The sequence below is a fragment of the Doryrhamphus excisus genome, chromosome 4 (genome assembly GCF_030265055.1).
Source record: "Doryrhamphus excisus isolate RoL2022-K1 chromosome 4, RoL_Dexc_1.0, whole genome shotgun sequence".
NCBI lineage: Eukaryota > Metazoa > Chordata > Actinopteri > Syngnathiformes > Syngnathidae > Doryrhamphus > Doryrhamphus excisus.
In genome coordinates, this window is record NC_080469.1 from 17,784,683 (window position 1) to 17,805,063 (window position 20,381).

At 43.6% G+C, this 20,381-nt stretch overlaps 1 protein-coding gene across 3 annotated transcripts in view; it reads left to right on the forward strand.

Moving 5' to 3' along the window:
* The window catches only part of ptch1 (patched 1), a 60,543-nt gene extending 42,144 nt beyond the window's left edge, over nucleotides 1–18,399 (forward strand). The window contains exons 16-24 of one of the 3 annotated variants that reach the window (XM_058069900.1): nucleotides 1,335–1,477; nucleotides 5,029–5,212; nucleotides 6,222–6,502; nucleotides 8,498–8,635; nucleotides 8,725–8,867; nucleotides 12,771–12,870; nucleotides 14,145–14,486; nucleotides 14,588–15,044; nucleotides 15,243–18,399. In XM_058069900.1, coding sequence (XP_057925883.1) covers nucleotides 1,335–1,477; nucleotides 5,029–5,212; nucleotides 6,222–6,502; nucleotides 8,498–8,635; nucleotides 8,725–8,867; nucleotides 12,771–12,870; nucleotides 14,145–14,486; nucleotides 14,588–15,043 — 1,787 coding nt within the window. In that variant the 3' untranslated portion in view covers nucleotide 15,044; nucleotides 15,243–18,399. Of the gene's footprint in view, nucleotides 1–1,334; nucleotides 1,478–5,028; nucleotides 5,213–6,221; nucleotides 6,503–8,497; nucleotides 8,636–8,724; nucleotides 8,868–12,453; nucleotides 12,492–12,770; nucleotides 12,871–13,542; nucleotides 13,586–14,144; nucleotides 14,487–14,587; nucleotides 15,045–15,242 lie in introns of those variants that run through there. The other 2 variants (XM_058069901.1, XM_058069902.1) reach the window with 2 other exon arrangements.
* Nucleotides 18,400–20,381: the final 1,982 nt, after the last annotated feature.

The window sequence follows — 20,381 nt, forward strand, 5'->3', positions numbered from 1 at the left end:
GTGCAGCCCATTTAACTTTCCAAATATTTCAATTATATAATCTTTGAAATAGTTCTTATCATCATATTATGCCATTATTCCCATAATATTTTGACTTTATTCCCATAAAATAACCAATTTTTCCCCAAATTACGACTCCAAATTGTCCACAGGTATGAATGTGAGTGTGAATGGTTGTTTGTCTATATGTGCCCTGTGATTGGGTGGCAACCAGTCCAGGGTGATAGTCTGCAACATACCTGCAACCCTAGTGAAGATAAGCGGCATAGAAAGTGGATTGATATTTTGACTTTATTCTATAACTTATTCTATTCTATTTAAACTTTCTTCTTGTAAGTTTCCTTTTCATAATAGTACAACTTTATTCTCATATTAGTTTCACCTTATTCCCTTATAATTATTACTTTTTCCCCATACTAATTTGTTGGGTTCTCATATTACAACTCTACAAAAGTAATGCCGTTTTTCTTTAAGTAAGATTACAAGTTTTTATTGTTAGATTGTAATTATTTCCTCTTCATTCTTGTAAAGTTACTGTTGATTTTTCCATTTTTGCTGTCGTTTACTTGTTAAATTATATTTGTGAATATGTGCTGCAGGCCAGAAATGGACACCCCTGCCTTACAGAAGCGCACCTTCCCATCTCTGTTGTATATCCCTCACATTCCGCGGTTGTGCCTTTTGTACAGAACAGTTAATAAGTGGCGGCACCACAGTGTTTTTAAAATATATTCAGTTTAGTTTTCACAGTTGGTACAGTTAGTGCAGACCGCTTTGGACGGTATCACTTAGCATGGATGTTTTCCTTGCACACGTCCACCCATTCCTTAAATGTTAAAGTCATGGCCCATGACTGGCTGTCTTCTTCATAGCACATCTACTGTACTGTGTGTTTGTGTGTGTGTGTGTGTGTGTGTGTGTGAGAGAGAGAGTGAGGCGAGCCACACAGAGCGTGTGGGCGAGTGAGGGAACTGTGTCTGATATTGCTGTGTGCAATGGTGGGACAAATTGGAGCCAGACAGGCCTGAGGAACGAGACCCAAAACAACATCTCCCGCAGTCGGACCTCAGTGTGAGTCCTGGGAGAGCGGCGGAGGCACATATGGATTAAGAGAGCAGTGTGGAGAAGGAGACACATGTTCCTGATATATCCTCTAATGGTCTCTATGAATAAAAAACATCATATTTTCAGCTTTTTGAAGTCGTGTTTGGCGGTTTAGTTATCATATTAAATGGAGCCAATCTTGATCAAGTCGGGGGTAAAGTTTCAGTGTTGAGTGTGTGGTGCTGAGTTGTTAAGTGTTGATTTTTTTTTTTCCTTTATGGTTCCCTCAGGTCTGCAGCAGGCATTCGACAAGGACTGGGAGGCCGGTCGCATCACTCTCAACAGCTACAAGAATGGCTCTGACGATGGAGTCCTGGCTTATAAGCTTCTAGTGCAGACAGGACGTAGAGACAAGCCCATAAACTTCAACCTGGTATGTTTAGAGCTTCATCCTTGGCCATTTTTCACACCAACGTGTGCATGGCTATCCTTCATGTAGCAGGTCTGCCTCTGTGATTGGACCTAAAGGAACTACGCCCACCTTATAAACGCTGTCCCCCTCTCTTCCTCCCTGTCTGTCTTCCCTCATCGTCTATCTCGCTTTGCGATGACTTTACCGAGCTGAGGAATTTAAAGCTCTGGCCGGGATGGCAGCCTGCCTTCTGAAAAACCTATTAACTCTTGCGTGTGTTAGTGTGTGATGGATGAACATGCGTGAGGGGTCCTGACAGCGGGATGTCTCCCCCGTAGCATTCAGCCTGTCAGCTTAACACTTTGTCTGGCATCCTGAGGTCCAGCTCATTGGATGCAGAAGACCAAAAGGATTCTCAAGCTAAAATTGTATTAAGGAGATTGGTTGTTGAATAAAATGTTTTGGAATGCTGGTCTACTTTAGCTTTACATGTTGGCCACACAGTCAGGGTATCTCTGTGTGGAGTTTGCATGTTCTCCCGTACTTTTTTTTCTCTGGGTACTCCGGCTTTCGCCTACATTCCAAAAATATGCATGTTAATTGGGGACTCCAAATTGTCCGTAGGGAATGGCTGTTTGTCTCTATGTGCCCCGCAAATGGCCTCAACAACCTTAGTGAAGACATAGAGGATGAATGAATCAATCAAATAATGTGTTAAATTGTCAAATAATTCATTATTTGATGTCCGATTTTATATTTTAATATCAACCCATATCAATATGTGTAACATGACATATCTCCAGTGGCGGAATGAACGCATAAGTGTTGTTCATTCATTCATTTTCTACCGCTTATCCTCAAAAGGGTCGTGGGGGTGTGCTGGAGCCTATCCCAGCTGTTTTCGGGCGAGAGGCGGGGTACACCCTGGACTGGTGGCCAGCCAATCACAGGGCACATATAGACAAACAACCATTCACACTCACATGCATACCTATGGACAATTTGGAGTCGCCAATTAACCTAGCATGTTTTTGGAATGTGGGAGGAAACTGGAGTACCCGGGGGAAAACCCACGCATGCACGGGAAGAACATGCACACACCACACAGAGATGGCCGAGGAATTTAATTGAACAATTGGCAATTTTTAAATATTTTTTTCCATTTTAATGACATATTGGTATATATTTGTATATTTCCTTTTGAGTGTGTGAACACCCACCCCAGATATCCTCAAAGTTATAAAATCATTAGAAAAATAGTCAATTGGTTGCCACCCCTGCATTGAAATTGTGCTTAATGGTGGCCATGGTTTTCAACCAGTCTTGCTCAAATTTTACCCACATGTCCCCTAGTCTAGGTTCTATTTTAGGCTGATTTGATGATGCAAATTCCACTTCTATTATACTTATAGTTTCTACTAGTTTCTACTACAGAGATGGCCGAGGGTGGAATTGAACTCGGGTCTGCGTGCTAACCACACGAACGCCGTGCAGCCCTCATATGTGTTGTATACAGCATTTTTTCAATATTGGTTTTCATGATCGGGAAAATACCGATATCACATTATCACACATTACTGATATAGGGCCGACAATTATCAGCACCAATAATTATCGGACATCCCTAATTACATATTATTATTGAATGGCAGGGCAAGTAACTCCACTGTCGCTGGTATGCCAGTGAATACTCTCAATGGCTGGTACCCCTTTTCAGGAGAATCAGCAGCGTCAATTTATCCAGGCTGGCAAAAGTAGCGAGTTTGTTTTTATTTATCGTACGGTTAATTGATTTATCGTGGCAGTCCCAGTGGGCACAGCAGTCGCACTCGGTTTTGGTCTAATTTTATTTTTACAGTGCCAATAAAAACCAAGCTTCTTGCCGCAGATGTACCCCAAACTGCACTTTGAATACCCCTGCTATAGAAGATCATTCTTGTTAGGGCAGGTGTACCTATTGTTGTGCTCCTGTCAATCTCTCTCGTGCGGCCTTGTCTTTGCTCTTCCTACGGTAGCTCTTGTTTATTTGTTGTGTGCCGTCAAATGAGCATTTCTGTTCTTTTGTGGACATGTGTGGTTTTTAATATAAGGCAATAAATGAGGTAATCGGAAGACAGGGTGGACGGTGGACCAAAAGGTAGGATGTGTGTGTGCTACAGGCGAACTTTAGTCCTTTTATCACGCAATCTTTTTATGTCTGGCCATGTTTGTCTATGGCGTGGGGCATTCCGGGTACCCATAGGGGTCAGGAGAAGTAAGCGGGTGAGCAACATTTGTACAGATGTCGTGTTATTTTTATTGCTCTCCTCCATTTGCTGGGTGGCATTTCCTTCAGTGTTAACAACCAGGTTAACTACACACAGACGTGCTCAGGGACTCCAGCCAATTTTTTTATTGTTACGCTAACTTGAGCTATTTTTCCCCTCCCCCTTTAAAAAAAAACCCTTTCTCCATTTACCTAACCCCATTAGTAGAGCTTCACCCCCTAGACCGTTCCCTTCCTCTGAGAGGGAGGGATTTATGGCCGAGTGCGGGGAGAGTGGCAGAGTGATGTGTAGTAAAGCTTATAACATCCAATGTTAGGGGTCTATCCTTTGCCTCCACATGGTAGAGCAGAAGTAACATACAGTATATGGGGTGTAGGAAACATGACCAACCAAGGCAACATAACCAAGGAAACATAATCACGTTCTTGGTTAAGACGCATTCATATTGCAAGGCAGTTAGACTTATGCCTCTATACGGAATGTTCCGAATACATGGACTGTTACACCCGTAGTAAATACAGCATATAGACGTTATCTCTAGAACTGGAACCACGCTCCATCATCGCAACCCCACATGAGTATGCATACTTTGGAAATAAAAAAAAATTGGACACATCTGCCCAACCCATTTAACAAAGAGCGCTAAACTCATCACACAACAACTTAGCACTCAAAAGGTAGTACAAGTACCAATACAAGTTTAAATTAAAAACTATTTTAACAGAACGAGCAAATCAGTTAATTGGAAGAAAAGCGGCATAAAAAACGTATATGGATGGCTTCTGAGGTTCTGCAATGCTCCCTCTGTCCACCAGAGGGAGCCAGAGGAGCCCTGAGCCCAGAGCGAGGCTGATATCATTGCAGCAGCCCAGAAGGCACTAATGAAATGATTTTCTTGGATGAAATGTATCTTTTTTAACTGGTATTGGTACTTGTATATTTCCCAGCTACCTTTTGAGGGTTAAGTCGCTGTGTGATGAGTTTAGCATACTTTGTAAGACTGTTAAATTGAGTAATGACCACACGTAATTTCCAATGGGCTCCTGCCAAAGAAAGAGTGACCATTTCCTCACCGGCTAGCAAGTAGCACATTATGTAAATGATTAATAGTACTTCAGAAGTAAAGGATACATCACAAGCCATAAATTAGCCGCACCAATGTAAAAGCTTAAGGGTTCAACGTTTAAGAAAATATTTGTGGCTTATACACCAGAAGTTACGGTAATTAATCCTGTGTCTCCACATATTTGTATGTATTATATATAAGTGTACAAAATAACACTCCCCTTTTGCTTGGTTTTGTAGCTGACCCGCCAGAGACTTGTAGATGCAGACGGTATCATCAACCCTGGAGCGTTCTACATTTACCTGACCGCCTGGGTCAGCAATGACCCAGTGGCGTACGCCGCGTCACAGGCCAACATCCGCCCGCACCCTCCCGAGTGGCTCCATGACCGCACCGACTCCATGCCCGAAACGCGCCTCAGCAGTAAGAAAACCCGTACATCCTCAAATAGTGTTCGTAATAGTGGACTTCAAATACACCTCCTTTTGTCCGCTAGTTGTATCTACGTTTACTATGATTGATACCACCATTTGTTGCAGTAGATTACCAACATTACCTATTATATTATTTAATATCAAAGTCCTTACCCCTAATATAGGCCCGGTACTTGTTGCAGTTGAGTATGAAACACCCCTGTCCAGTATATGGTGAAGTAAGTCTTTTTCCCAGGTCTAGTTGTGTATTTACTACATGTCAGCCGTGTGGTTTTTGGTTATTTCCTCTCGTCTACCTGCTTCTTAGTCCAAACTTGTAGACATCACCGTGCCACTGTGGTGAGTGTGCACGATCAGGTTGCAGACCAAGACGCTGCTCAATGCGGTCGTTCTAATGGTGCCCGTCTACCTACCATGGAGACCCCTACTATTACACACTCTGTTCTCATTCCCGTGTCCTTGGATAACAAGGGGAGGCTTGGTTTGCACAATTGGATAACAAGCAGGAAGTCCTACAGCAAAGGCAATATCATTGGACAAGTAACAGGAAGCGCTTGACAAGTCTCCTAATGGGATGTTATAGCTCAGATTAAAATACTGCGCAGACACACCGACTGCAATAGTTGGCATTACATTACATATGCGTGATGTATGCATCTTTATTACACCTTTACGTGGCAGCACTAACTTTAGGGTGTGGTAATGCCGATTCCGACATTGCAATTACGGCGGATCAACATTGGCTCTGACACTCTGCTCTGTCTGGAACTGATAGGCCCTCATTAGCCCTGCTGGCCCACAGACTCGCTGGGGTGGACTCAATGCAGCTCTGTTCCATCCATCTCCACCACACACACACACACACACACACACACACACATGTAACTACTCCACAGGTTTGACACTGGTAGTTTTGCCAAGATTAATCCTAATGTTATTTCATTAGAACAGGCAACTGTCATCTGGAATTGTCATTAACGCTCTTGCTTATTCATCAGTCCCGGCCTCCGAGCCCATCGAATACGCACAGTTCCCCTTCTACCTCAACGGACTCCGAGAGACGCCGCAGTTTGTGGAGGCCATCGAAAGCGTGCGAGCCATCTGCAGCAACTACAGCCGCCAAGGCCTACCCTCCTACCCCAATGGCTACCCGTTCCTCTTCTGGGAACAGTACGTCAGTCTGCGCCACTGGCTCCTGCTGTCCATCAGCGTGGTGCTGGCCTGCACCTTTCTGGTCTGTGCCCTCTTCCTGCTCAACCCGTGGACGGCCGGCATCATTGTAAGTATCAGGAAAAGACACCAAAACTTTGCTTCAGTTGCTCAGATTCAACCATTATTCTCTAAGAACTTATGAAAAAACAATATTAACAATGAATATGTGGTACTCGGTATGCAATTTGACCCTTGAATATGCTTGTATGCTTCATTGGTCTCCATTGTGTGGCGTTTTGCTGGTTCTGCCATTGAGAAACATTTGAAGGGATGGGACTTTGCAGCTAATTGTCCGGATAAAACTTTGAAAATATCCATATTACATGTACGAAGCTGATTTTTTCAGATGTGTGCTAGCATTTTGATGTTTTTTTTTGACTCAATTCAAATGTAATTTAAAGAATCTCTGTAGTTTGTATGTGTGGTCTAGGGGCCAAACCCAAAAGAAGAGCAGGAAGGGAAACCAGTCTGCTGAGTGTTATTGTAGTCCCGGTCATCAATGTTTATCTTGTGCTGTTTTGTTTGGGTCCGTCTGTTTAGTCTAGTCTGCCGCTCCCAGACACACCAAAGCTCTAAAATAGATGAGGAGAGGACACACACTTTTGCTCCTGACTCTAAACCTATAAAGTTAGATTTTATTTCCATCCTCCCAACTCCTCCTCTCTTTCCTGTCGGCAGTGGAGTTTCCAAGGAGACACGCAAACACGCAGGCGTGTGTATACCTGCACGCATGCGGTATGAATGTGTAAACACACCAGGACATAAATCACAGAAAAACATGTACACATACAGTGCACACATTGCTCTGGTTTTTCTCTCCGGTGGGCCGTATTTTACTGCAGGCAGCAGCCCCGGCCACCCGAGTTCTTGGACACGGAGGGGGGAAAGGCCCTCCTGTTCATCCGTCCTAGTTTTACTAGCGACATCAAAAGACGGGTTATGGAGAGGTGTCAGGTTTAACTGTTTGCCCTGTCCAGACCAGAGTGGCTTTGCTCACTAAATGAAGCCCCTTCAAGCCCCCTCTGCTACTGGTCATGGACTCCTTACTAACCACACTGAGTCCAGTATACATGTATTTAATAGTAATATTAATAAGAATAAGAGGGTTATTCTGCTCAATATGCAGTACTAATCAAATGTTTGGAGGCACTTTTCCATGCTACCGAATGAAATAGTGTCCCCAAACCTTTGACTGGTATTTAAATTAGTATGGACACAGGAGTTCAGAACATTCAGAGATGGGTTCTCCAGTTATATTCAAAATTCATTCATTCATTCATTTTCTACCGCTTATCCTCACAAGGGTTGCGGGGGGTGCTGGAGCATATCCCAGTTGTCTTCGGGCGAGAGGCGGGGTACACCCTGGACTGGTGGCCAGCCAATCACAGGGCACATATAGACAAACAACCATTCACACTCACATTCATACCTATGGACAATTTGGAGTCGCCAATTAACCTAGCATGTTTTTGGAATGTGGGAGGAAACTGGAGTACCCGGAGAAAACCCACACATGCACGGGGAGAACATGCACACAGAAATGGCCACGGGTGGAATTGAACTCGGGTCTCCTAGCTGTGAGGCCTGCGTGCTAACCACTAAGACGCCGTGCAGCCCAGGTTAACTCGACTATATTCAAAATAACTATTAATTAATAAAAATTATGATTAATTAATTTGATCATTTATTCAACCCTCATAATAATAACGATAAAGCTTATAGAGTACTACTACTAAAATGGACAGACACATACCACCTTGTGGACATTTATGTGCATAGTCTGTGCTGGCTAACAATTTATGTCCACACACACACTTTCAGTGTTCCCTGCCTTGCCCACCTTCTTCAAAGGATTTGGGCCCCCGTGTAACCTGATGCCTGTCAGCTGATAATGGCATTTACTCTAGGTTCCTGTCCCCCTTTGCTCAGTATTTCTCCCACACGTGCTGGAGCTAGTATATAGAAACAAACAAAAGCGGATTTTAAAGTTCTGCCCATCCACCCAGTAGAACTATATATTGTGAATTGGTCTATATGTTAAATAACTTGTGCTTCCGTGTAGGTGCTGGTTCTGTCTCTCATGACAGTGGAGCTGTTTGGCTTCATGGGCTTGATGGGAATCAAGCTGAGCGCCGTCCCCGTGGTCATCCTCATCGCCTCTGTGGGCATCGGGGTGGAGTTCACCGTCCATGTGGCGCTGGTACACATGCAAACATATGATGTGTTTTTGTTAGCTATGTGCTCAAGAATGAGAGATAAAGTGTGTGTTTTTGTGTGTGTGTGTTGAAGGCCTTCCTGACAGCCATAGGGGACCGTCACAAGCGGGCAGTGCTGGCACTAGAGCACATGTTTGCGCCGGTGCTTGACGGTGCCTTCTCCACGTTGTTAGGCGTTCTGATGCTGGCGGGCTCGGAGTTCGACTTCATCGTCAGGTGAGTGGACTTTTATGGATGTGTGATGTTACAAGCTAAAAGGATTGCCCCTACGAGGCTTGATGTATGGGGGTCCGTATGGCGTCAGCAGACCACTGAGACCGTGCCTGAACCTGCATGTCGGACAGGAATCTACCTGAGTTGCCGGTCATGCATGATGAGGGCCTCCATTTTCCCGCTATAATCCTCTTTCTTTTTACTATAAGAAGAACACAGCCAGTTCTTGAATCAACCCAAAATTAGCCCGTGGTGTGCCCGGTTTGAAGGTCCCCTGAGAGCAGAAATCCTTGTGTGGGAGGGGTAAGGCACACAGTTCATTGGAACACAATAGACCTGGGTTCTACTACTCCTCGGGGGTCTGACAGGCTGGTCAGAGGAGTGATATATAACTGTACTATATCTATAATCATTGAAATGGGGCATCTGTCTGCTCCTCAGAGTTCAAATAGTGTCAGAAATGGGACGAGTAAATGTGAGGTTTTCCTATATAGAACCTTAGGAGAGGTGACGCACGTGTGATGGACCTTATGAGGTGTGAGAATGATTGGAATGAGGCACCTGTTTTTTTTCTTGGAATGCCCTGGAAAAATGGTGTCAGAAGTGGGATCACGGTTTCTCTTTCAAATCTCTTTCTCTTTAGCACCTTACAACATCCCATTAGTGTCCAAGGTGCTTCACGGCAGTACCACAGTGTCTTGTACCACCTGCTAGTTAGCAAAAGAAGGTATTTTAAGCGTTAAATTTTTTAACCTTAAACGTTTTAGTACAGCTTTTTACAGTGAACACAAAAAAAGGTGTGCAGCTTTGTGGGATTTTGTGACCCCCACGCCAGCCTTGTTTGGGCGAAGCCTGGGGACGAATGAAGAGTTGAAGGTCACAAGAAGGAGGAGGAGGATGGCTGGAGGGGTAAAGTAAAATGAAAGAGTGGGGGGGGGTGTTGGAAGAGCAAAAAAATCCTCTGGCTTTTGAAATCTCTTTCAGCTAGTTTTAACAGCCCTCGCTAGACATTTATGGGGGGAGAGGAGGCACAGGGTGAAGGGGGGGGGGGCTGTTCAGAGCACAGCTGTGGAAAGCCTGGAGAAGTGGAAATTAAAACCGACACACTGTGGGGGCTCTGTGTCAGTGGTTTATTTTGTGTGTGTGTGTGCTCTCGTAAGCACAGGTCCATACAAGGTTGAAGAAGACCATCCTGAAGATGAGGAATGATTGAGGAATGATTCTCCATGTTCACACCACCAGAGTGTTATGAAAAGTTTCCAGTGAGCTCAGTGAATAATTTCGGTATGGTCGCGTGAAGCCGCAACATGAGGTTGCTGTGTAATTTGACTTGGCCTGCTCCTTTAAGAAAAGGCAGCACTCAGCACTGTGAGGTCCATGTAACCTCCAAACGTTAGTCACGCCTTCCTCCTCCTCCTCCTCCTCCTCCTCCTCCTCCTCCTCCTCCTCCTCCTCCTCCTCCTCACGAACGCTCCATCCAGCCTGCTCTCTGACCTTGTAATCATGAGGGTCAACGATGTCGTGCCTGCCAGCGAGAGCGCACACACAAACACAAGAGAGGCCTTCGGGACGCTTCTATCCGCACCACCAGTGGTGTGCTCTGGTTTCGGCCTCAGTCCCGGGCCTCCATTTAGAGGTTCTGCTGTTGTCTGAGCAAACAAAGCAGTGCAGTGACAACAAGGCCTGCTCGTATTTTTTCTGCTTGCACTGAGAGGAGCGTTTCCCCTGACTTTCCTATGTCAGCCCCTGTGAATGTTTTCATTCTAAACAGCTCGGCGGGTGCACGGCCCGGTGGGGGGGGAGAAGGGGGGGGGGGGTGCTTGGATGCTATTGTCTCTCTGAATTGAGATTTTGTAAGCCATACTGGGAAAATGCGGTTTTGTATGTTTGTAGTTTTAATGCTGTGTTTGTGCGAACAAAGTGCTATTGTGCACTTCATCCACTTTTTACATATACAGTTGTCCCTCATTTATCACGAGTAATTGCTTCCAGACCCGACTGCTTCAAGTGAATTTCCACCAAGCATTAATCATTTTCGTAATTATGCCATAGAAAACCAGTTATAACAGACTCACATGTTAGCAGTTCCTTGTTTTTTTCTGGAACGCATACGTCGTGCAGTGGCTATTGTCTCATCAGCGTATTGTAATAGCGGGTTTCAATGGCTTTACACCCTTATTACCAAAAGAGTAAATCAAGATGGCGGACAGACATCAGGAGGACAGGAAGTGATGTCGTAGGTTCAGAGTTGAGTTTTAGCTTGTCGTGGGTTATGGTAGAGTGGTTAGCGCACAGGCCTCACATTGAGAAGACCCGAGTTCAATTCCACCCTCGGCCATCTCTGTGTGGAGTTTGCATGTTCTCCCCATGCATGCGTGGGTTTTCTCCGGGTACTTGGTTTCCTCTCACATTGTCCATAGGTATGAATGTGAGTGTGAATGGTTGTTTGTCTATATGTGCCCTGTGATTGGCTGGCAACCAGTCCAGGGTGTAGTAGACCAGTCCTCTCGCCCGAAGCTGGGATAGGCTCCAGCACCCCCGCGACCCTCGTGAGGATAAGCGGTCGAAAATGAATGAATGAATGAATAAAAAGAAGTTCTCCTCCCATTTCGTGTGGAAGTGGTATGGTTTTGGCTTCTTACTTTGTCCTTCTCCAGACTTTTTATTGTTTAGAATAAATAAATTGGAAGCGAAGTAGTGAGCTCGGTAGCTTGCTATGCTATCGGCGGCCGCGTCTGTTATTTACCTGCAGTAACCCTACACAATGTGTTGAATAGAATAATAGAATAGAATAATAGCAGTGTAAATGGAACTAAGGGTTATTATTGTAAAATGTGTAGCGAAGCCTGCGTTTTGACAAAGTTGTCCATGAAGTGATGGCAAAAGTAACCTTTTCAGTACCTCTTGGCTCAAAAGTGAGAGGCTGTCAGGACCCATATTTCTGTTAGACATCATTGAGACAGCTTTCCACTATCTATTCATGAATGTGTCAATATTCGTATGATTGGTGTTTGTTGTTGTATTACTTTGTGTAGATGAATGAAGGGGCTTCGTGGTCCAAGTGTGCCCTTGCTAGAGACCTTCCGCCAGTGAAAGACAGGGAGACGGGCGTCGGCGGGTCTTACCTGACACATAGGAGATTTAATTAGACTGAGGGGGATTGTGTGGAGTGGCCCGGGAATTTCACAGGGGCTTAGCTTGAAGAAGTGAGAGAGAAAAAAGAGGAAAGGAAATAAAAGACAGGGGGGCCATAGAAGAGGAGGGGGGCCCACTCACTTGCTTCGTCCTCCTCTAAATTGTTCTAGCTTCTAAATTCTAGACCCTTCACTCCATTCCTTTTGCTCTTCAAATGGAAGAGACGGAGGCCCCTATCCTCTCAACCGCCCCTCACCCCCCGCCTTTTTTTTTTAACCCCCCTTTCGCATTCCTTACTGCTTTGTTTTCTCCGTGTTTTGCTTATACACCACACACACCCAAGAGCGAGTACCCTTATCCCCAATCACCCCCCTCCCCTTCCAACTCACTTTTGAATTAACGAGCACTGGCTAATTATGCTTCCGCTTTCTTTTCTCTCTGTGGCGTCTTTAAGACAAAGCCTCCTTTAGCCTGGACGTAGACACACATAAGGTACATTTCTCTTTAAGTGCATGTGTGCCTGTCGATGTGGGGGGTTCACTTGGTGTGCTTCTATGTGGGGAGTGGTTGGGTGTATTATTTGATTTAGCTCATGTCTCCCCATGTCCAAATGTCTGTGGTTTGCGCAGGTATTTTCTTTCTGACTTGTTCCATTTCCATTTTTTTTTCAGTCAGTATTTTTACTAAAAATGTTGCTCAAAGGTGTTTGCATGCAGCTGTTCTGATGTATTACAGTTTGCTTATGTGATGTATGTGGGGGGGTGTTTGCAGGTATTTCTTTGCAGTATTGGCCATCCTAACAGTTCTGGGGGTTCTGAACGGGTTGGTCCTTCTTCCAGTGTTGCTGTCCTACTTTGGGCCCTATCCTGAGGTAAGCATTCAAACATAGTAGAAACTATAAGAAGTATTATATAAGTGGATTTTGTATCATCAAATCAGCTTAAAGTAGAACCTAGATTTATTTAGGGGACTGACAAGCGCATGTGAATAAAATTTGAGCAAGATTGGTTGAAAACCATGGCCACCATTAAGCACAATTTCAATGCAGGGGCGGGACCTAGCAACTAATTATGCCATTGACTATTTTTGACTATTCTAATGATTATATAACCTTGAGGATATCTGGGGTGGGTGTTCACGAGACTTAACACTCAAAAGGAAATATACAAATATATACCAATATATCTTTAAAATAGAAAAAATATCTTAAAGTTGCCCCACCCTCGGCCATTTCTATGTGGAGTTTGCATGTTCTCCCCGTGCATGCGTGGGTTTTCTCCGGGTACTCCGGTTTCCTCCCACATTCCAAAAACATGCTAGGTTAATTGGCAACTCCAAATTGTCCATAGGTATGAATGAGTGTGAATGGTTGTTTTTCTATATGTGCCCTGTGATTGGCTGGCCACCAGTCCAGGGTGTACCCCGCCTCTCGTCCGAAGACAGCTGGGATAGCCTCCAGCACCCCCCGCGACCCTTGTGAGGATAAGCGGTAGAAAATGAATCAAATGAATCTTAAAGTTGCAATGTTGCCACTGTCCACCAGGTGGAGGCAGAGGGAGGCTGACGTCATTGCAGTGCCCCGGCAGGTACCAATGACTGCTTTGCTAAGACACAATGTATACACTTGTATCGGTACATGCGTTTAGTGTCCTTAGCTAGATGACGTGAGTCAGACTGTTATATTGTTATATTAAAAATGACCTCCTGCAATGAACAGAAACAAGAACCTGGCACCAGTTCCCAAAAGGCTTGCAGTCTCCACCCCTTTCTTCTATCCATGCCCAGCGCCATTTGTTTTTAAGGTCGTTGTCAATTAGGAGAGTCGAAATAATAGTCGGCTTGGATGCTGCATTCAAGACCACAGCATTGCCACTGTTTTCTATATGCAGCAGCAATTTATTTTAGACAAATATGTGTAATTTCTAACTTTAATGTTGGTCATTGTTTAATTCATTTTCTACAGTTTAGAGCCCGTTTTTTCCTTAGTTGTCTTGAACGCAGCATTAACTGTTGCTAGAGGTCAACTCATGTTACGGTTGCTAACATACGATTGGGCAGTAGCAGTTTGAGGGAGGGGCCTGACAAGTCAAATTCCAGAATACTTTAAACCCTGCATTTTTACTCTTTTTTTCCTTTTTATCCCAGGTGTCTCCAGTCGATGGTCGCAGCAGGTTACCCACCCCTGACTCCCCGTCCCACATGGTCCACTTCTCAGTCCGCCCTCATCCCACAGCGTCAGCCTCAACCACCTCGGGCGCGGCCTCGGACTCCTCAGATTCCGAGTACAGCTCCAACAGCAGCGCATCGGGCGTCAGCCAGGAGCTGCAGAGCTACAACATGCCCTCTCACAGAGGACAAGCCGGAATGCCACAGCAGCAATACCACCTGCACACCACCAGGGGCAGGACAGAGGAGGACAGGAGGGCAGGATCGGGGCACAGGCGGTCAGCCAGGCAGCCCGACCCCCCATCTTGTAGAGTGTCCTCGGTATGAAGACAGTTGTCACTTTCTTAGACATATTCTTAAACATTAAGAAGTCTTCAAATGATAAATAACAATAAACATCAATTTATTGATTCTATCCACAGTCTCAGGGTTGTAATGCCGGGCCACCGCCCAGCACCACTCAACGTAACAGGGACCCCAAGGGCCAGCCACCCCGGCACGCCCAGCCTCCACCCCGGCCACGCACAGATGCTTTTGAAACCTCGACCGATCCCGACAGCCACTTTGCGGCTCACGGCCACAGGGAACACTTGGCGGGCCACCGGGGGCGTGCCCCCACTCACCACCACCCCATCCCTTATGGCCAGCCCATCACCACAGTGACGGCGTCGGCTTCCGTCACCGTCGCCGTCCACTCCGCCGGCTCCTCTTACCCGGGATACACTGCAACGGACAGTTTCTGCCAGGAGGAGCCCTCCTTCCAGGACCCACATGTGCCTGTGGACCCCCACACAGGTGAAACCAAGGTGGAGGCCATGGAGCTCCAGGATCTGGAGTTTGAGGAAGCTGAAAGCAACATAGGCAGGCGGGCCAGCTGAGGTACGACTTTGATTATTAAAGGTCCCATCATATAGTATTTTTCTACAATTTTAAATAAGTATCAGAGGTCCCGCATAGTTTATTGGAAATGTGGTCAAAATGTAACATTGATGTTGAAATTTAAACACTTTAAAAATGCTTTCAGTAGAACCTCTCATTGAAAACCCACTGTATCTAACAACAGTGTTTGTCTTCCAGTGGTGCTGTGTGTGCGTGTCATGGCCAAAGATGGAATTTCTTCTTTTGTAAAGCTAAGCCTGGCACAGCTTCTGGTCCTCATCAGCCTCCAGTGTTCCTGTCATGGTGCTCATTGTTGCTGTAGCCCGGTTGTCTCTTGTCTTAAATATATGTTTGTCTATATTTAAAAACTTGTATACATATGCACATATGAACAAAAACAAAGTAGCTATAACAGACGGGGGCTGCCATTTTTCATGGCGTGTGTCTAAGTGAGAGTGAGAGATGTTCATTTACTGTTCACTCATCTGAATCTGTGCCCATTAGAAAGGTCCATTTGAACAAAATATGTCACTGCTCATATGTCAATATGTTGACATCATTGTACAATTTGAACTATGCAAATGTAGGAAAGAGAGAGAGTGTGTGTGTGTGTGTGTGTGTGTGAGGGTATAAAGTGACACAGTGTAATGGAACATATTAGGGATGGGCACTATTGGCGGTGGGGGAATGATTTCACTCCATTTAAAAAAAAAAATCTCATTCAATCATGGTGTTCTGAACTCCTATTTCCGTGCCAGGGCGGAATAATGTTGCTTTGCCCATGTGTGCATTTAACTCAACAAGCCCAACGTCAAATAGGTTTTTCTGGACTAATTTCAGCGCAGTTTTGGTTAATATGTATTTGTACAGTTTTCATTCATTCATTTTCTACCGCTTTTCCTCACAAGGGTTGCGGTGGGTGCTGGAGCCTATCCCAGCTGTCTTCGGGCGAAAGGCGGGGTACACCCTGGACTGGTTGCCAGCCAATCACAGGGCACATATAGATAAACAACCATTCACACTCACATTCATACCTATGGACAATTTGGAGTCGCCAATTAACCTAGCATGTTTTTGGAATGTGGGAGGAAACCGGAGTATGCAAACTCCACACAGAGATGGCTGAGGGTGGAATTGAAATTGGAACCCTGGTCTCCTAGCTGTGAGGTCTGCACGCTAACCACTCGACCGCCGTGCAGCCCTTGTACAGCTTTTTATACATAGAATTTTATTTGTATAAAATATAACTTCCGTTCCTGCGTACCACTAGATAGAGCCCAAATAACTTGCAGCAAATAAATACAATTATTTTGCTTTGTGAATTTAATACATATTTTATTTATATATTTTGTATATTTCAAGTATAGTTTTTAAAAAATCCCTTTGCAAAATTATGTATCTCAATACTTTAGACCGGGGTGTACAAAGTGCAGCCTGGAGGCCATTTGCAACCTGCAGCTTGTTTTGTTTATTAGCCATTGTAAAAATAAAGTTTAAATAAATAAAAATGCAAAATGTAAAGCAAATTACTATAAAATAAAATAATAATATAATAATGAATAATAATATAATATATAATATAATAATAAAAATAAAATACATAAAAATATTGAAGCGGTCCCTCGCATCCTTTGATTTTCAGTATAAAAAGTATGGACACGCCTCAACAGCGCCCCTGCTGGTCTCAGCCAAGTACTGAACTCCTCCATTCCTTCAATTCCATCCCATTCATAACAAATGATGAACCCATCCGTGTGCCCATCCCTAGATCATAAACCCGAACCTTCCCGGCCTCACTTTTACGCTCATTTAAAACGATGACAGACATTGTTAATTTAAGTGTGTGCATGTGTGTGTATATAAAGGTGTATGATGATGACTGTACAAAGGTACGCATGTTAAAATATCACAAACCTGTGGTAGTTTTGTAACAATAACTGTTTTAACTCGACATGCTATGCGTGCTATTTAAGACAAGCAGATACAGTATGAAGATTTTTTCATTTTCTTTGTCTTTTTTTTTTTTTAATTAAGCTGTTTGTTTTGAAAGTCACTGCCTCAGCATCGGCACCTGTTAGTGCACTCAGCTTTATATCAGCGTGTTAGTATTTCTTGTTCTGTATTATTTAACCATAGCAGGGTAAAAAAAAAACAAAAAACAACTGGTTTTGTCCACCTCAGAAACTTCTGGAACAGGGTCCACGTGTGGCTCTGCATCTAGCGGATAAGCTAACCACATACTGTACAAGTGGACGCAATATGGCACTTGACTTCAACTCACCGGAACGTCGCTCCCCTCCCCTCACGTAGCTCTTGTTTTTTCTCGTTCTCGCCAACCGATAAGCTCGCTAACACCCACATAGCCTGCTAATGGCTAAAATGCTACATACGTATCCATACCGTTCTCCATCTTGGTTCGTGTCATTAGTGAAGTAAAAGTATAAAACAAGCTTCAGCTGCCCGCCACGCTAATTCGCCATGTTAGCGCTATGATGCTAACAGGATACACGCTTCCTTCAATGCCAAATGACATAGCCCTTCACTTCCTGTTTAATCTGCATCACTTCCTGTCCATGAGCTGCTTGGATGAAATAGGGTGTTTTTTTGTTTGTTTTGTTTTATTTTCTCCACTTGTCATATTGGCATTAGTGGAGGGAATCCTAGCTGGCAACTATTTCATTCAATTTTTTATATATTTTTTGTTTTCAACACTCAATTGCGATATTTATATTTTTGTAATATAAGGTGTTTTTTGTCATTATTGTTGTGATGCCAGTGGATAACAAATGCAGGGATTTTTATTGAAAAAAAACACTATTACAGTTAAAGTTTTGACATTAATGGAGTTTTGATCTGTATAAAGTGCTTACTAATGTTAAATAGGAGAGAAGATTATATAACATTTTACACTACAGGTCTCATCATAGCTCTTAGAGAATTGTTTAAATAGAAAATGAAAAAAAAAAACAGATCAGTGATTCTTCCAGTCGGTTGGCATGGATGTATGCTGTTTTTCATTTACAAAGATAAATGTATGCCATATAATTTATTTATATGAAAATTTATTTTTGTAGTGTACATAGTAGTTGTCAAGACTGTTTGACAGAAGTATATTTTAAAGAGTTTATATGTAATGATATTACAGTGCCATAACGGGAAAGGAGAATTGTTTTTTTGTTTTGTTTTTTTAAAGGTGCACACTTGTGATTTGAAACCGTCTTGTGAGACAACGTCAACACCTCCCCTTCAGTATTACACAGCTGTTTGTGTGGCCATCAAACATTGTACGAGCTCGCAAAAATATTCATGTTCAAACACTGATAGAATTCTAACAAATAATAAAAAATATAACTTATTTGTGTCTTTGTTCATAACTTTTATTAAAAAACACAATTGCAAACAAGTCATACGTGTGCGTCTTATTTCCCTGACTGCAGACAAGAGTGAAGGTAGCACGAGCCACAAACAAGTGGCAAGTGAAGTGAAACATGGTAAGAAGGCATCACCACAAGCTCTTGGTGCACTCACATTGAACTTGGCAACCCATTGTAAATTGCAGGAGGTGTTTGTACATAACAGTATAACAATATAGCAGTTATCACCGAACTAAGGACACTAAACTCATCACACAGCAACTTAATACTCAAAAATATACTTCACAAATGTACCAGTACGAATGAAATAGGAAAAAACATCTGGGAGTTTTCCAATAATTCATTGGGCAGCTGCAGTGATGTCAGCATCCCTCTGGGCTCCTCTGGCTCCCTCTGGTGGACAGACACACAATCGCAGTACCATCTTTGCATTTTTTATGCTGCTTGTCCTTCACTTAAATGCTTTGCTCAGACGCAATACAATTGTGGGAAAACTTTCAAATGTTTTTTTCATGTACACTATAGATTTAAGGTATACATTTTGAGTGTTAAGTTGTTGCATGATGAGTTTAGTGTTGACAAGCAACAGTGTTGTTGTAAAGGGTTGACAAGCTTGTCATTTGTTTTTTGTTTTTCATAGCTCACGACTGGCTCCTGCCAAATGAAGAGCTACCTAGTCCTCACGGACTCATGCGAGCCACAATATGTCATTTTATGACATGGACACACACAGCTATATACTTAAAAATCATTTTTGTCTCTAAATTTAGCGTGTATGGCTTAGTTAAGCATCTCCGGAGTGGAATTTGGTGGTGCCAAACAGACAACTTGTGACTTTCTAAAGGCAAAGAAACAGGGAAATTTGGTCATTAAAACCAACAAGACAGATAGATTACAGTGCTAAACATACTACATATAGAACAGTAAATGGAATATTGTCAGACAGTGGTCTGCTTGATCTCAAGCCAACAGCTATAATACTTTTCACTAACTGCAGACAAAAGTGAAGGCAAATGGGTGGACTCCTTTTAAATTAAACCTTAAAGTATTTACTTCAATTACATATCGATTGTTGAATTATTATTTGTAGCTAAGGAAGGCAAATATTAACAGTCACTATTACCTCAAACATGTAAGCACTTTGACATGTGGCCTGGAGTCACCCCCTCCTCAAAGGACTCCACCCCTGTGCCCCCCTGCCTCCGTTATATGATTTTGATTGACAGCTTTATAGACTGCAAGGAAATTGGTTGTAGTAACAATATAGCTGGCCTACTCAGAGTCATGCAAAAAGGGGCATGTGGCCTTGAGATGGTGAGCGGAACAGCTCCGCACCCCAACCCGCTGTCGACTGCATGGGTGGCACCCCTTCATACATTGGCCAGTAAGATCAAGACCAAGCTGCTGACTCTGGATCAGTCTAAGAGGTCTTGTCATTATGTTTTAAAGCCAATAAAGACGCACAGCAGTTCTGCTGAATCCTCACAAAGAGACACAGTCGACGAACGACTCCTAAACGACCGCCTGTGTTTTGAGGAACCTGGGTGGCGGCGTGTTGAGTGTCGTGTTTTGAAGACCACTAATGCAACCTGACATTTTTAGTCCGGTAGCAAGTATGCACTTTTTTTTAAAGCTGTTAAATACAGCCTGTTCTTTATTCTTCACGATTCATTTGAGAGCCAAAACTTACGGCCGGGGCTCAAAGTGGGGTGTGGGTGAATTTTTACTAGGTTGCTAGGTAAATTATTCCAAACTATTTTATTGAGGAACACAAGTACTTTTTCGCTTCATGTTTGTTGGGTTCTTTACCATTAGTCTGTGTACAATATTGCCATGGCAACCCATGATAAAGCTACCTTCATGGTCTACCTCTTATAGGCTTTTCTGTCATCAAGTGTTTACGGTACCTGTCGCTTCTAAGTAAGGGATTGCTGTGGTGACATGGTAGAATGAAATAAAAGTG